The sequence below is a fragment of the Aedes aegypti genome, chromosome 1 (assembly GCF_002204515.2).
Source record: "Aedes aegypti strain LVP_AGWG chromosome 1, AaegL5.0 Primary Assembly, whole genome shotgun sequence".
NCBI lineage: Eukaryota > Metazoa > Arthropoda > Insecta > Diptera > Culicidae > Aedes > Aedes aegypti.
In genome coordinates, this window is record NC_035107.1 from 189334690 (window position 1) to 189352862 (window position 18173).

Sequence of the window (18173 nt, forward strand, 5' to 3'; positions counted from 1 at the left end):
AACGCATGTTGGCTTCTGTAGCTCTGCTTTTAAGATTTTGACAGATTCGCTTTGCCGATATTCAGTAAAAGTATTTGTTTGCTGATTGTTGTGGCAAAATAGATTACTGAGTCTCAGTTATTCATGTAAACTATCAATTTTCATCTGTCAATATCGCTCATCTGTCAAAATTGAACGATATATCAGTAAAAATATGTTTTACCGACTGATATCGTCAATTAAGTTTACCGAAATGAAATTCTACGATTAAGTGTGTACTCAAACTTCACTGTTATTCAAACATCATAATCCAATCAAATCCTTTTTAAAGTATTTTACTTTGAAATCTGAAATCGTAAACTCTGAAAAAGCTTCCTAACCATATGACAGATCTCCCTTATTGAATACTCACAATCACAGCACCTATCATCAAACATCGTATCACCTGCAAAAAGCAACCGCACTGTTGTAAGGGTTTTTAAATTTTTAAATTATAGCTTAAACATGATATAGCCGTTATTTTAGCGGGAAAAACTGCCAAAGTAGTTGCAGCACCATCCTATTTCGTGTTATTGAATAAAAACAAGATTTTTCATCAAAAATTTTAGGACTCAATTTTTACCACAGAATGTTTTCCCGTGTAGCGAAAAAATCAACTCAGCGCCAAAAAAATTCTACCCAGCGAAGATTCGTAGTGGGTTAAAACAACTTAAATTTAGGTAAACTCGGAAGAACTCAAATTTGACTTATTCCACAGACATTCGACGCTGGGTCGGTGAGTCTTTCTCCGTTTTTGACAAATTTTCTGTTGTGGGAGCGGCAAAACAACCCAATTGTGCGTAAAAATATACGTAATTCACTCAAATTTAAGTTTAAAGAACTTATTTTTTGGGTGGCCTGATTTTTCCGTGTGGTATTTTGAATAAAACTCAAATGTGTATGTTTCTGTTTCACCGTGTAAATCATTCGTCTGTTCTGTCAAACAAACGTCTAAAATAATCACCGGACTGTCATGCGGGTCGTGCGAGCAGCCAATCAAATTGTGTCAGATCACCATCCAGTTCGCCGCTGTAATTCCGATTATTATTGGTATTTTTCTAGTCCTGTGAAATCCGTTTCGTGTCGACGACGTGACCCATCATCCTCCGGAAGATTTCCTGTTGTCCGCGTGCGAAACAGTTTTGTGCCAGAGCGATGAGTGATATCGAGGCGAAGTTTTTCGTTCGGTCGTTTATACGCTTCCTGAACGGGCAGCTGGAGCAGCCAAACTTCAGCTCCGATTCCCGGGAGAGCTTGGAAGTGGCCATACAGTGCTTGGAGAATGTCTATGAAATCGGCCAGGAGGCGGAGGGCGACAACAGCCAGGAAAATCCCCTGAATCATATCGACCTGTTCGAAGTGTACCGAAGCACTTTCACGAATGTCACCCCGGAACGGAAACAGGAAGCGGAGAACCTGAAGAACGAAGGAAATCGGCTGATGAAGGAAGAGAAGTACCAAGAAGCGCTGAACACGTACAGCAAGTAAGTTTTTATGTTTAAACAAGTGCAGTGCTGCATTGATTGCTTGTTTTCCTTATGAGGTAGATATTTAACCTTTGTGTGCCCAACGCCTGTTTGTGAAGATTTTCTTATCTTTAATCAGACATAATAGTTAAGTCTAAGTCCTATTCCAACCGATTGTCAATGGCATTCGATCCTGATTTGTCTCTGTCGTCAATGGCTTAATTTTCAAGGACGACATTATGGAACGGGTCCACCTAATGAAGGGCAGGTAGCAGGTCCCTTTTTAGAGACTCTATTTTTAAGACAAGTATCTATTTATCCAGTTTTTTATCACTATTTTCTTTCTCCTATCAGGTATTCGGAATACACAATCAGGAATTTCCACAAGGATTACTCTGCGAATTTTCTAAACTGCTAGTCCGGGAAAATTTTCACTAATTCCAGTTTTCCACGGTCGTTTTCAGTAGTTACTGTAGCAGTTCTTCCAAAGATTCTTAGGGATGGTACACAAATTATGTCACGCTAAATTTTAACTTTTTCGACCCCCTCCCCCCTTTGTCACACTTCTTGTATGAGTCCTCCGAAAATGTTGTAAGGCTTGTCACGCTTAATTCGACCACCTCCCCCCCCCTTGGAGCGTGACGTAATTTGTGCATGACCCCTTACAGGAATTCTTCAAAAAAAGAATCCCAAGAATTTATTCCAGAGTTTTTAGAGACGTTTTTTAAAGGTTTTTCTAGAAACCCCTACAACGATTCCAATGCCGATTTTTTTTAGCCATTTCTCCTGCCATTTTCATATGAATTCCTTCGTGAATTCCCTCACCTTGGTTATGCGACTTTGCCGCGATGGGAGGGCATAACTCATTAGCCCATATGATGGAAACCAAAGGCGTAACCTGTAGTGTTGGTATCACATTTTGGCATTTTTTAATTTAATTAATTAATTAATTAATTTATTGTTTTATTGATTACGTTAGCCTGTTAGTCATACTGTATATCAGGTCAAGGAAACGGGTATGAGAAAAATACAGTAGTGGTTCTAATAAAACTTGACAAATGCGTGGAACAGTTAGGGGCTTAAAATACATTTTTACAGTAATTAATCCTGAAGGTTATTCTAATATTCTGTTAATCTTCTGATCGCAATTTTGAGGGATGAGAGAGTTTGTTTTAATTGTTTAATCTCTATCGGTAAACTATTCCAGCAGGATGCTCCAGCAATTAAAACACTTCTTCCGCTTACTGTCGTATGCCTGGGTATTACAAACGATCGTGTTCGTTGTTGCTGTCCCTGTAGCAGGAGGTCTTGGATGTAATTCGGTAGGTCACCATCGTATCCTCGCTTCATAAAACTGCAGGTGCGTAGATGATAATTCGCCGGTAAGTCGTGACCAAGAATGGTGTTTCTGACGGCTATTGTGGTATCTCGACGTCGCAAGCCATGTACAAACCGTACAGCTGATTTAAAACAACGATGGAGCTGTTCCTTGAGTGTTACAGAAAGGCCATGATAATACACTATATCACAGTATGTTAATCTAGGCATCACTTCGGCCTGAACGAGCTTCCGACGTGTTGGTATAGAGAGGACTGAGGCAAATCGGCAAAAAGTTCTCAAAGTGTTGTAGACTTGTAGTGTTGAGACCAAGTCATATTTCTATCCATTTCTAGTCCAAGGTTGGTGACTGCATCGGACAATGGTACAACTTCCCCGCTAAAGACTATACTGCCCATAAACGCATAATTGTCCCATGTGAATAGGAAATCCAGCAAACATGGGACTGACATGCATTTATGGGCAGTATATCTCTTTGTGGTGCAAAAATACCGGTCTTGCTGAAGATAATAGCTTTAATTTTCTTCGGATTCGGATGTAGGCAGTCTAGTTGCCCAACATGTGATAGCGTCAAGGTCGTCATTGATGGTTCTGATTAGCTCGTCAATGTCACTCACTGGTCCCGAGATGTACACCTGCAAGTCGTCTGCGTACAGTTGATAGTTACACTTCAGGACGACGGGCAGACTGTCAATATAAAGGCTGAACAAGAGTGCACTGAGACAGGATCCTTGGGGAGTTCCATCGGTGACTTCACGTTCAGTTGATGTTTCGTTCCCAAGTCGAACAGATTGGTACCTCTGACTGAGGAATGATGCAACTAATCCACAAGCAGATTCTGAGAACCCAAACTCTTCACTAAGTTTGATTTGCAGTAGACGATGGTTAACGCAATTGAATGCTAGTGAGAAGTCCACTAATACCATAATAGTGCAGCGGTTATTGTCAAGGTTGCCGTAGATATCGTGAACCACTTTCGTCAGAGCCGTTGCAGTTCCAAATCCTTTTCTGTAGCCCGACTGACAACGATCCAGTTGGGATTATCCAAATGTTCAGTAATCTGATTCAGCAGGATTTTCTCAAGCACTTTTGAAATAGCTGGAAGAACACTAATAGGACGATAGTCCTTGGGTAGAGAAGGAATGCTTGTTTTTGGGATCGGTGTGATGATGGCTGATTTCCATAGCGAAGGAAATGTTTTCGAATCGATAACAGCATTGAACAAATGGGAGAGTGCACACTGGTCCAGGAAGCTAATTTAGGCGGACATGAGGTTTTCGTCAAGATTTATTGAGTTTAGAGCCATAGTTTCTTCTGAGAATATGTTCAGAATTTTCAGTACTACAAAATGTACGGATCAAAAATTTTTTTACGGTTATCGCAAGAGTGACGTATACGCCAACTTTTTTTATTTTAACTTATCGTAAGTTGGTATGTTCAGCAAAGTTGTAGCAAATGATCATAGAAACAACTTTGCCGAACAAACTTTTTCTCGATTTTGCTCAAGAGCCAAGATAATTAAGTATTTTTAATAACAAATCGTTTTTTGCTCTTATGTGTTTTATTTTTTAGTTTTATCGGCCTACTATGTTCTACAAAGTTTTCATACTCATCATTTGCTACAACTTTGCTGAACATACCAAAGTTCCCTGGCCACGATCACAGGGTTTGACGGTGCCAAAGTAGAAGGTGCACCATAATAATACCCGTCTGTGAAACATATCACCTTCCCAATACTTTGGCACACCTCTAACGGTTCATGATTTTCATGAAACGGCTGCATTCAGGCGGAGGATCTGTTAATATGTTTCGGCATATTATCAGGTCCTCTTCGAACGGAGGGACCGCCAGGGCTCATTAGTTACTTATAAACCAGTGCTGGTTGTTGATGTTTCAGTTCGTTTACACGAGCTGTAGCATCCTTTGTACTAATCAGCACCGGTGGTTGAGTTTCGAAGCCAACGTGTGATCAATCGTTTTATAATGCAACATAAGAATGGGTGTTTGGTGGAACTGTGCGTTACAGTCGTCGTTATTAAATTTAGTGATTGTGAAGGTGCTAATAGTGATTTTATAATAAAATCTATGGTGATGAAAATTTGAAAATGAAAGTGGAAGTGATTAGGATAGTTTTGTTAAAAATATAATAATAATGATGTGAACTCTACTAATTTAATAATGGCCATAATATATTGTGCAATCATTTCTCTGAATAGTTTTTCAAACGTGCATGATAAAAGTGTTTATAATGACAGCGAGTGCAGAAGAATGGATCGAAGTGATTTTTTTGTACTGTAACTTTCTTGATCGTGGTGCTAAATCGTAGTTTGAATAGTAACGACTCTTCAGCAACAAAAACAATGATACATTGAAATAGAATATCTTTTAATTACTTAGTAATGCTAACAGATGGTAAATGGTAATAACAATGAATTTATATGAAAATGATGTGATGTGAAAAGTGATGTAATGGAAAGTATATCTGAAGTTTATTACGAAAGTTGATGAGTGATAATCGGTGATATACGTGATAGTGTCGAAAATAAAAGTGACGATAGTGAGTGATGAAATAAAATGGGGAATGAGGAACTTTTAATAAAACTATTTCGTTCTTCACTTTAACCACTCTAGTAGCATTTCAGGCCTTATCATAGTTTGATAGTAGTCTGAACTACTAGACTGCAAAACTACGGCAAGGGCTGATTGCTGCTAGGGTACACAGTGACCATTTGAGCAACATTGCTTAGGAACGTCTGTGTGATGAACGCAATAGAGGCTTATAAAAGCAAATGCTGGGAAGGAGCTTAGGGCAGATTAAGAGTGCCAGTACTACCCCTATCGCTACCGACAAAAAAAAACTTTGCTGAACATACCAAAGTTGTATTTCTTATGGTTTTCATGTTATTTGAGTTTTTCATCTTAAAATTAGCTATTTTGTATGCCTTGTATTTCAACTATGAGCACCTCAAAAAATATATCTTTCCACCAAATGATTTTGCAGTCTTTCAAGTACCTGTGAGCAAGATTTGGAGAAGATGATATTTTTCTATTTCTAAAGGATTCTAAAGGATCGCCACGAAAAGCCCTCAAAGGAAGGCTGGAGCTGAGACTGTACGAACCTCTTCCAGCTGGTAGGAACTCAAATGGTCGTAACACGGCACGCCGCTTTTATTCTGCAAGGGACACAGTAATTTGATAAACGAAATCGGGATGCTATCGGAACCAGTAGCATTTGTACGGACTTCGAAAATTTTTCGACAAACTTCATCAACATTTGTGCGACGGAAGTTGAATTCATCTGCACCGCGATCAATAGCTGATCTGTGGTTTGGCTCATTTTGCGTGTCGAGCTCTTCTACATCCCCTAATTCACGATGCCCTTCACAAAAGAACCTGTTTAGCTCTTCCGCACTGATCTAGTCTGTTCTTGTCTTGATGAGTTGTGAATGCCTTCCCTTCTGAGTTTGCACCAAAGCTTCTTCGCTGGAAGGTCATGTCCGAAGTGCTGCTCCGCATAACCCTTTTTTGCAGCGAAAATTAGGGAATTGGCACGGTCTCGCTTCTGAACGTAGTTGGTCCAATTAGTATCGTGGATTACGTGAGTAAAGCTTGAATGCAAGATTTCTCAATGAAATCGCTTGTTTGATTTGCTGCGTGATCCAAGGGGTTCGTTCGTCTCGTACGGTGATTGTTTGTTCTGGAGCATGTGCGTCCAGAAGACTTTTCAACTCTAATGTTAGAATTGTTGCCTTAGCATTTACGTCGTTGTTATCAAAAAAGGATTGAAGGTCCTTGGCTTGGAAGTCTGCCTGTAGCTGCATCGCATTAATGTTCCGGAAGTTTCTTACACAAATCCGCTGTCTGCGTGTTTTTTTTTTTCATTCTGATGTCTGTTAGCAGATATACCACTTCATGGTCTGAAATGCTGCTTCCAAGAGATGCTTTTGCTTTCTTGACGTACTGAGCAAAGTCGGTGATAAGTAGGCCTATCGTAGACGAAGAGGTATCGGTGATTCTGGTAGGACCTGTGCTGAGAATTATCAAGTTGAAGGTTGTGTGAATCCGTTTCAAAGAGATCAAATTGGCAGAAGGCTGATTAGCTACTACATTGATGTTGAAGTCGCCTACTATGTAAGTCCTATCGAAGCCAAAATCAAGCGGATCAAGTAGAACCTTTTCGTAATGTTGACTGAATGAGTGATTTGAACCAGATGGATTATAGATGACAACGACTCCGATGTTTAACTCGACCAAATACTCGACTCTCGATGCTATGGGTTGGCTAGTATCATGAGTGGATTTAATAACGGGAGTGGCCTTAATGCCTTTCCTTACATACAGGCCAACACCTCCACCGGATTTCGTTCTTTGTCCGCGACCAGATGGCAGTGAGTGTCTGATGAAATTGTAGCCGGGGACGCGCACGGGAGAGGAGGCCTTCAATTTTGTCTCAGTAATTGCGAAAAGATGATACTGATACTGAGTAGAAATAGGGTAACGGTCGTATTTTGGACCCCCTAAGGAAGTGATTTTAGTTTTGTTGTCCCAACTAATTAATTGCATAGCATAACTAGGGTAGGTGTACCAATTATGGATGCAATATGTCAACAGTAGTAATAAAAATCAAGTTGTAACTGCGTTTCTAAAACGCAAGCATGACTTGTTGGTGTCAATTACTAGTTTAAAGCCTTGCGAATCTGTTGATTTAAACAGTTTTAGTACTAAATTGACTTTTAGCTTCTAAAAATGGATTTTAAAAAGCGATGTCTTTGTACCAATTATGGCAATAGCGTTCCTAGCATTCGACATAAAAGTGTACCAATTATGGACTATCGAATATTTGCACGAAATGAACTCAAACGCCATAAAGAGCGAATGATAATGCAACGCTAATATCCCTCCCCTAGGACGTGTAATCTTGCCGCGATGGGTGGGCTTACCCCATTAGCACTTATATGGGAACCAAAGACATGTCCAGTCGTGGTGGTATCACATCAGGAAATATTTGTTTAATGCCGCGTCATCAACCATCTGGCATAGATGCATCAATCTTACGGATGTGATCCAACGGTTATCCTGTTACCAGGCATCGGGGTAACAGGAGCCGTAGCCACGCTTTGATGCAGATAGGTTAGATTTTGTTTAAATGGTTATAATATTGACTAATGAGGAGAATGACTGAGGATCCATCGAGTAGAATGTGACACAAATGTTAATTTGTTATGCTTCTCTCATTAGAATCATAATAAAAACCACATTTATTATGTTGGTATTATAAAACTACAACAACTTCATTCTCGCAATATTATAATAAATAGATAGGGCTTAGGCGCGATGAAGCTTTATTTTGTCACCGAAAAGTGGATCCGGACAAAAAAATGACTTTCTATTTCTTTATTATTTCTAGTATAGTTTTTAACACATAGAAATGTATTTACGACGATTCTAAATGAAAACAGACGAGACCAGATTTGAATATGAATAGATGTATAAAACAAACTGATCAAAATCATTATTGACCAACATGACAAAAGTAGTAAACTTAAAATATTCAACTTGTGCAAGTACTAATAAACATGTTAAAAAGGACCTTTAGCAATACTGACCAACGGGACTGAGGAAAAACTAGATCAACAGTCGACACATAAAGTTTACGATGTCGTTGACTATAATCAGCGATGTAGTCAAATGTAATTCAATAAAACTCACTAAATCCTGTTTATTCCTAATACTAATAACTTTCTTTCTTTCTTTCTTTTCATGTATAACAACTAACAACAACACCATCACGAGGGTGCAAGTCGTCTGTCGTATGTATCAAACGTCGTGTTAGGAGCCGAAGCACATAGATCAGCACGGACACGGATCGAATTACCATCAAACTGAGGTAAAAACGATCCATATGCGTTGGTGGGTATACTAAGAAAGGGGTAAGTAACATTTTTAGTTCTTAGCGAACACATATTGTATATCATTTCAGCCCCCCTATATATTCTTAATACCGTACCAATAACTTTGTCTATGCAAACTGTAAACTAACTTGAGACATTATTCAATTGAATTCTCATTTTGAGAAGACCTCAGAACAATAACAATAAGACGAACATAAAGCACATCGATGACCACACCAAACACATTTACAGTACATTTAGATTTGATACTTCTCCTCATATTAATTATCTACAACTTGGATTCGGTACTACAAGATGGCAACATAGACAGTCATCTCTCCTAGAAAAGTATTGTATTGATTAGCATTCCAGTACGACCTTCGGAAGATAAAGACTATTTAAAACCAAACACTTGATTCATATTTTGAAATTTATTCATATAGTATAACACATCACGTTTCAGACTAGTAGCATAAACGACTAAAATACTAGATAATACATGACGTACAATGACGAGGCACTTCAGATAGTTCTTGTTCGCGTATAGATGGAAGTACATTTCATGTTTTTCACTTCAATAACCTTCATTCCATTCGGGAAAAAAAGATCTCCCTATCTCTATCGTTTAATATACAACCGCATTCTGTATAATTAACATTTTCTGTCTATCATTGTCAAAAGATGCTTGGAGATGACATCTGTGCTACAATTTGTCAACATAGACTACTACAACATAGCTCTGTATGTTATTTCCAAGAAATGCATTAATTAATAACATATATTTTCATGTCGCTTCTCCATGCGTAAACAAGAATCCGATTGCTCAGAACTAAAGGATGACTATACAAACATGACTACGGGAGGGAAACTGAAGCAAAAACAATTTAATAAAACTACTTCGGCACAATATTCATCCAAAATAGTGTTAAAGCGGACAACATAGCCTATTCCGTCTAAATATTGGCAAAAGTAGAGGTAAAAATTTGTACTACGGGGTCCAGCACAGACAACGAAGCTGTCATACAGCTCCAGCTGAGTACACCATAAAAAAAAAAAAAAAAAAAAAAAAAAAAAAAAAAAAAATGATAATGCAACGCTAATATGTAATGAAGATATCGCTCATAAAATTTTCCAAAAATTTTGGGTTAAATAGATGTTAAATCATTTTTTTGCAATGGGTTCATGGGAGAAAATTAATTTTCGAAAAAGAAGTCAAAATGTAGTGTAAATGCAAATTATGATACAAAACAGCATTAAAGATCTCACATTACCTTTCCAGTGCCAATTTTTAACGAAAAAAGAGGAAAAATTCAAAAATCGAGTGTCGCTGAAAACCCCTCACTATCATGAAATTAGCATCTTCCGCTCGCGAACGTTTTCGAACGTGTGATTGAAAAATCTTAGTAATTGAGTACAAAACATGAAGATAATGCCTTACCGAACCGTCCCGTCGTGGAAGTCACCCGTAAAATAGCTTTACTTCTTTTATTTTACTGATCAAAAAATGTAAACAAACCGCCTCCAGAGTATTGCCATAATTGGGCTCTCATACACTCTTTGTACCAGCTATCGACATAGTGGAAATAACACGATTTCCAACTTAAAACAGTAGAATTGATTGCATACCAGCTAAATTTATTCATTTGTTCTCACTAGGTAACATACATTCATCGGTTGAAACAGTTTATCCGGATAAAAACATACATTTCGTAACGGAGGTCCCTTAGCCAACTGCTAAGAAGGTGACATATATGTGAGGCAAAATTTTCAAATGTTCATTTTTCGAAGCTTATTGCACGAATGTTCTTTTCAAGGTTTAGTTACCATCAAAAACAAATAGTTTAATCATTCCTGTGAATATAAGCCATTATAGTCTAGTGAAACAATAAGAAAAATCTCTTTTTGTTTCCACTATTGCCATAATTGGTACTATAGCCATAATTGGTACTTCTACCCTAAGTCAAAGAACATGCCAACATGTAGAGAAAAACTTCCTCTACGAGATAAAAATGTCCATACGGTCATGCAGGATCCAAAAAACGTCGAAAATAGTTGAATTGTGAAGCACTGTTTTCCATTATTTTGGACACACCAATACATTTTGGACCCTCAAAGTATACATTTTGGACCCCGGCATTTTTTATCGTTTGGCAACAAAGTCCACGACACTGGTTGTATAATATGCTTGCCCATAGTCTAATCAATCAATTGACAATGGAAAACCGAAGAAATTCTAAGCTTTTAGTTCAGAATTTTGAAAAAAGTTTTTGTTTACATTTGCAAAATTTCTGGCGGCTTCAATTTCTGAGTGTATCGTGTTGTAACGGTTGCATGGATGAACCGATTAAAATAATTAATTTCAGATAAAATAAACAACATTTTCTATGTACAAACGGTTGATGCAAGTGCGGAATAGTCCTATCTTTACAAATGGCATGCGGATTGAGTTGGTTTTTCGATTTGATCTGGGAAATTTGCAGGAAAATGGCCCAGGGGGTCCAAAATATATTGATTACCCTAAACTAGGTTACCTAGGGAGTGCGGACTCGAACATTTCGGTTGCTCAAATTGAACACAAAATTTTCCACGAGTGCTAACCGTTGTTTGTTTGGTTGTCTCGCAGGAAACCACAGTAAAAGTTCACCCTTAACATATTTCACACAAATCTCCATCATTTCAGTGTAGGCAATTAACCCAATAAATATACTAAATCAGAAAGTTGCTAGCCGTATGTTAGTTAGAAACATATCTCTGAAAAGTTGTAAAATTCTCATGCATAATTTAGACCAAGTACAACTTTTCTTAACAGTTGGTGGTCTTGGTGCTGTATACATTACATAACATTTTTTAGCGTGACGAAATCATGACCATACATTTCTAGGCACACTCAGATCATTTTTACGCTGCTGTTTGCTGATATCTATTTCGCATCCCTCAGCTACTAAACAGTCAATTTTGTTAAGACTTGACGACAATTGACATTTAAGATTCTAATCTTACGCAATTTTCACGTACCTACTTGCAACGTAAACAATGGGGCCATCCACCGCTGCCGGCACAATTTTTCACTATGGCAGATCGGAATTTTATTGCGGCGTTGACGGGTACAAAACAACGAGTGGAATGAAATGAAATAAGGGCGAGTCTGATATTTTCGTCTGCCGATGGAAATAAATTTAATAAAATCTCCAAGTTTAAGCACCAAATGAACTTAAGAGCGCACCAATTTGTTCGGTGAAAAGATTAAATGACCTGTTAGTGCTTTGTTTTGCGGGAAAGTAATCCATAAGAAATCACTTATAATACAGCCTAACTGATTTGTGGATCGCTTTTATGCTCTCAAAATAAAGCGCTGGCCGTAACGTAAAATAAAATATGGGATGATTTAAATATGACGTCCAAAGTTTGTACAATTTAACACAATTCTATGTTGCACTATTTACGACATGTTGTGTTGCCAACACAGTTTGTCGTGTATGAATCGTATTGAGTATTTATTTACAACTTGTGTTGACATTGATAGCGCTTTATTTGGCATCTTGTGCGATTCTGATTTCTGACGTGCGAATATGTGATTTTGTATGCACATTCTTATACGATACGTGGTTCACTGGGGAGATTGGCGCCTACTGATGGTGAGTGGTCTGGAGATTCCTGAGCGTCCCTTACCCTTTCGCATCAACGGTTCGCTGCCGTAACGGGGTGATCCGCTCCCTGCGTCCGATTGCACACAGACGTCCGATCTGACTGCACTCCGAAAGCTTCGAAACTGTAATAAGAGAAAGAAAAGCCCTGACACGTTCCTCCAGTTACCATCGTCGCAAGTCATCAAATTCGATTGAGGCTACTCACTTCCAGTGGAAGGCTTTTCTGTCCTGCACAACTCTCGCAGACGGCCGATGGCCAATCTAGCTTTTAATGAGATGGATGGATCTGTAAGGAGAGCACTTCGTTAATCCATCTGCAGGTTTTTGCGATGAAAATGACTTACGAAGGTGATTACCGCAGTATTCGGTGGTCGTGAGTCACCGCGCAATTGGAGACGATACTGTCTAGTGCCGTCGTCGGCGAGCCTTCCGTGCTGGTATCCCTCTGTAGGTGCTAGTTGCAGTTAAGCTGATTAAGACCGTCCAACAGCTCGAGGACCGACGTGCGTGCTTTGAAATAAAGGAAAACTTCACTGGTGACTGGTTCTTTCCGGAGCTGCTGGTGGCTATTACTCACCTCGGAGTCAATGATTCCGTCCGTGTTTCGTTTGATGTGCTGACTGGCTTGGACGTGCCTTGCTCTCCGTATTGGATTTGCACGTGGGCGTCTCGTTGGTGTCGCCAAATGAATCCCGACGATACTTTTAGGGTTCACGCCTGGTTTCCCTAAGATTAATCATCTCATTAACGGATTGGCCATTGCATTCGGCGGAGGACTCCCCTTCTGTTGGACTATCCGCCACTTTCCTTCTTCCGCCAAATTTTCTGCGTCAATCCTACGCAGTACCGCTCTGGACAAATTTACCTTTTAGAGTGGTATTTGATTCCGTGGGATTCCACTACTGGGATGGTCGTCAAAACTAAATGCAGCCTTAGTTGACTTTCTAGGCGGTTTTTAAAACACACTTTTAAACTGGCTTCACTCCGGCGGACAGGGAACTGACTTCTCACCACGCCGGTCAATTCAATACTCCTCACAGCCATTGACGAGTGTCGGTGTGTGAGGACGAACGGATGCGGTAGATGTTTGTTCAGTGGATGACAGATTTTCACTATCATATTTGTTTTCAAGATAAAGTACCCAGTGAGTTTGGATGTTTTCGTTTGGAATTTATGCTATAAAGTTTGCACGCATAACAAATGCTACTCAATGCTAATACATAATGTCTATAATGTAACACATGGTCAAACTGGGTGCATATCTCTAAGAAAAAAAGATTATCAAGACCCTTGGACACCAGAATCGTGAATTCTTCAATAATCCATATCGTCAATATCGAAATCAGTGGCCATACGATAGCTTGAAGATTAAGGTTTTTCAGAGTCAGGGCATTGAAGACCAGAAATATTCAAATATGCGTTCAGTCAGAGTGGACCAAGTGAAAATCTTGAGTACCGACCAAAATATACTGGTCTAATAAGCGGGTTCTAGCACATTCCATACATACACCATAGAACTACCGTAAACTTCTATCGGACTCTGAAATTGACTAAAAAAATACAATAATCAATCAGTGTAGTGCAAAAATCATCAATACAATACAAATACAATATCAATCAGTTAAGTGCTTTTCAACACTTGGTCCGCTCTGTCTGCACAGAAATTGTTGCAATTTCTGACCACCCATCCAAATATGGTAAATGGTCAAAAATCAAATTCAAATGCATTGAATTAAGTAATATTTATAAATTTCTATTGATGGACAAAACGAATAATCATTCGATGTCGAGAAATCTGACAAATCTCTTGAAATGTTTTTCATTTCCTTGCATTCCTCAGCGCGCTGATCATTTTCGCTGTATGGTAATAAGCACTTGATCCACTCTGACTGCATACTTTTATCGATTTTTATCGATCATCCAATGTAAATTTGTTACATATCTCTCGCAGTTTACAGCATTCTTGAAATCTGATCAAAGTGAAACGGATGTAAGGTAATTTCGCATCTAATGTGAGAAAAATCAAATTTTCCCAAGTTTTGTACTTGGTCCCCTATGACTTAACGCCGACCATATGCCCTTCTGCTTATTTGATATCTTCTATAGTACCTTTCTCAATCCCTACACAACGGTCATGGAATAATTCACAAAGTAATTCCTATGGCAGTATTGTATTTGATGAGTGCTCTTACGGACTCACAGTATGCTTTAATATGCCGATTTGAAATGGTTAGCGGCTAAAGTGTACTTTGTTCAAACTTATCTTTTTTCAGTGTGAGCGTGGTACTGGTGCACTGATGGTAATAGAATATTAGAAAATCCTCAAAAACAGACGTCGGGTACGCACAAGTTAAGAATGTTACCTATAAGTTGCCAGCAAATTTTTCGAAATGTAAATAGTTTTTTGACTCAATGTTTTTTCATTTCAACTTTTTCAGAGCCATTAGCCTAGATGCCACAAATCCCGTGTTTTACTGTAACCGTGCTGCGGCATACAGCCGGCTGGGAGACTACCAAGCTGCCGCGGACGATTGCCGTATGTCCCTGCGATACGATCCGAACTACAGCAAAGCTTATGGTCGCCTTGGATTGGCCTATTCAAAGATGAACAAGCACGAACAGGCCCTGGATGCGTACCAGAATGCCCTCCGGATCGAACCGGATAACCAGGACTACAAAAATAACATGGGCGTCACACAGCAGCGACTGGAAGAACTCAGATCGGCACCGGGTGGTGCAGCTGGTGCTGGAGGTTTGCCAAACCTGGGAGCCGGTGGTCTTGGTAATTATGATTTTGCTGCAGCCCTGAATAACCCAGCACTAGTCAATATGGCCACCAGGATGATGAGCGATCCCTCGATCCAAAACATGTAAGATTCATATTTGATTATGTAGATATAGTAAAGAACAACGTGGGCGCTTCCATGATTCACTTTGGCATAGGAGATTTTCTCGGTCGAATCGTCTGAAAGTTTGCATTGCAAGCTCCTTCAACACAACGCATAATATGGGCAAATATGAGCTCAGTATAAATACCATTCCAATCGCTCCTATGAGTTCAGTAGGTTTCCAAAAAAAACCCGTGCCGAAGTGAATCAAAAATACCAACAATAGGATCCGGTACCTTATTGGTTCTTCTCTAATTTCCAGGCTCGGTCAGCTCAGTGGCATGCAAAATGTGGATGCGCTCATGGAAACTGGACGACAGCTGGCAATGCAGATGACCAGCCAAAATCCGGATGTCTTTGCCAACGTGATCCGCCAGATGGAACAATCTGGAGTTGTTCCGCCAGGAAGCACTCCAGGGGCCAATCAGAACGGTGGTGATGGCAATAATGATGGCCAACAGCAGCCTCCTTCAGCAGATTCTTAAATACCCTACACCTAGACGACGCGGACAAATGATTTGCGAGCATGGTGAAGGACGCGAATCATATTAGAAGAATAGAGCGGGCGAAACCCTTCCAAAATGTAACGATTTATTGCAATTAGGCACTACGTTTTCTAAGTGTGCGTTTGTAGGAGCTAATCTTTTATGTTGAAACAGTAGAAATAGTTATTTACGACCCTCGGTAGCACATCGGATAATTTTGTGTTTCCAATAATATTTGTTCAGTTTATCGGTGCAACAATAACTTGTTTCAATTTGAAAATAAAAATAAAATAATCCAAAACCTATTTTACCAATTTTTTTTTTGTCTTTATGTGAATTTTTACTCTATCCCAGTTCTTCTGGATATTTTTTGAAGCAAAACCTAAAGAACTTCTACAGCAAAACTTGTAGATGTTCTAAGCTATACTGTTGTGAGCATTCATAGAAGTATTTATATACTTCGTATTCTTGGCCGTCCTCAGCCACGGCTACAAAGGGGTGTCTAGGTCCGATTCCCGATCGGTCCAGGATCTTTTCGTATTAGAAATTTCCTTGACTTCCATGGGCATAGAGTATCCTCGTACTTGCCACAGTTAAATGAGCTTATTCTACGTCACTACACTCGAGTCGAGTATTATCAGTGATACTATATCGTATACCGATAATACTCACCTCACGAAACTCGTAGAATAAAACCAGAGACTGTGGAAGTGCTCATAAGAACACTAAGCTGAGAAGCAACCAGGAAATTGCAGTATATTGCAGGTCAATTATTATGTCTTAAGTCTATTTTATAGTTTGGGAGTTGTTATGCTTCTCTAGCTCATGGTCTGTAAAACTAGCTCAGACATATTTATTTTCAAAATTATTCATTTGAATACGATTTATTGGCGCTCTACGGAATTTAAATCAAGGTGTTCGGAATGTGAGAATGAACACAGTGCTCGGCAATGGCCACACGACCCATTACTCCCAATCGTGTCTTCAGATGCTGAAACTGCTGAAAGAAATTATTATACATTAATATCTCGATTGGGGCCCAGATAGCCGTAGCGGTAAACGCGCAGCTATTCAGCAAGACCAAGCTGAGGGTCGTGGGTTCGAATCCCACCAGTCGAGGATCTTTTGGGGTTGGAAATCTTCTCGACTTCCCAGGACATAGAGTATCTTCATACCTGCCACCAGTGCTGGAAAAGTTCGCATCACGAGTATATACCAACGCATAACATACATCACAGACTCAGGAATTGGCTAGGTGTGAGTAAGTCCGCACCCGTCTGCTCGGGAGAACATGGCAAAAGAAGTAGCAACAAGCTCGGGAGCGTTTACTCGCGAGTAACCGTGCAAGGTGTGATTCATTATGGTTTTGACAGACAAATTAATTGTATAACCATCATATCGACAGTAAACTACTAGTTTGTAGTCAAAAGCCCTTGGAAACCATAAATCTCGGAGATTTTTTCCCAAAAGCACAATATGACTCTGAACAGCTTCAAATACGTTCGTGAATCACTTTTTGATTCAGTTACTCGGGAGCTGACAGATGCGAGTAAACCAGCGCTTTGACGCTCGGGAGCGTTTGGTTTTGTTTTTGTTCCAGTTCAGAAGAAATGTTCGCAACTTTCCATCACTGCCTGCCACACGATATACGCATGCAAAAATGGTCATTGGCATTGTAAGCTCTCAGTTAATAACTGTGGAAGTGCTCATAAGAACACTAAGCTGAGAAGGAGGCTCTGTCCCAGTGGGGAAGAATATCTCGATTATATCACGGTTTGATTCATTCTCGCGCCATTTTATCATTCTCGTTTTAAGCATGGTTTGCATTTAGATTTTATCACGCATTATAAAACAACTCTCGTCTGCGTCCAGTATTAGAAATTACATTATAAGAAAGATATTTTTTTTTTTATTGAAATACATTTTAAAACTCAATTGCAAAATTCGTATTCATAATTAATTTTAATAGTTTGTGCATATCAGTGCACAGGTAATCAAATTCCTCAAGGGACGCCTCTGGTCTCAGTAATTGCGAAAAGATAATACTGAAACTGAGTAGAAATAGGTGGTGACACTCTTATTTTAATATGGTTTTTACTTTGCCGTAGGGGCCCAGATAGCCGTAGCGGTAAACGCGCAGCTATTCAGCAAGACCAAGCTGAGGGTCGTGGGTTCGAATCCCACCGGTCGAGGATCTTTTCGAGTTGGAAATTTTCTCGACTTCCCAGGGCATAGAGTATCTTCGTACCTGCCACACGATATACGCATGCAAAAATGGTCATTGGCATAGTAAGCTCTCAGTTAATAACTGTGGAAGTGCTCATAAGAACACCAAGCTGAGAAGCAGGCTATGTCTCAGTGGGGACGTAACGCCAGAAAGAAGAAGAAGGGTCCGGAGAGGCTGGCCATTTGTCTGCACCGGCTGATAGGCACAATCTGG

General features: G+C 39.5%; 1 protein-coding gene and 1 long non-coding RNA gene across 2 annotated transcripts; one reads left to right on the top strand and one right to left on the bottom strand.

Annotated features, from left to right (window-relative positions):
- The first annotated feature begins 853 nt into the window (after window positions 1-853).
- On the top strand, window positions 854-16047 carry LOC5578686 (small glutamine-rich tetratricopeptide repeat-containing protein beta). The gene is made up of 3 exons (XM_001657034.2): window positions 854-1502; window positions 14799-15230; window positions 15511-16047. Exons 1-3 carry the CDS (start codon window positions 1174-1176, stop codon window positions 15731-15733), a joined length of 984 nt encoding a protein of 327 aa, XP_001657084.1. The 5' UTR covers window positions 854-1173; the 3' UTR covers window positions 15734-16047.
- On the bottom strand, window positions 11731-13814 carry LOC110679719. Its single transcript, XR_002502730.1, has 3 exons — window positions 12938-13814; window positions 12566-12870; window positions 11731-12505 (listed from the first exon to the last, which is right to left on the bottom strand). It is a non-coding gene; the product is annotated as an uncharacterized LOC110679719 (long non-coding RNA).
- Window positions 16048-18173: the final 2126 nt, after the last annotated feature.

What these genes read in the sequence shown, in the direction of transcription:
- LOC5578686 (XM_001657034.2), top strand. Translation starts at nt 1,174, where the DNA reads ATGAGTGATATCGAGGCGAAGTTTTTCGTTCGGTCGTTTATACGCTTC. An exon ending in GCGCTGAACACGTACAGCAA is followed by an intron (nt 1,503 to 14,798) that starts GTAAGTTTTTAT and finishes CAACTTTTTCAG; the next exon opens with AGCCATTAGCCTAGATGCCA. An exon ending in GATCCCTCGATCCAAAACAT is followed by an intron (nt 15,231 to 15,510) that starts GTAAGATTCATA and finishes TCTAATTTCCAG; the next exon opens with GCTCGGTCAGCTCAGTGGCA.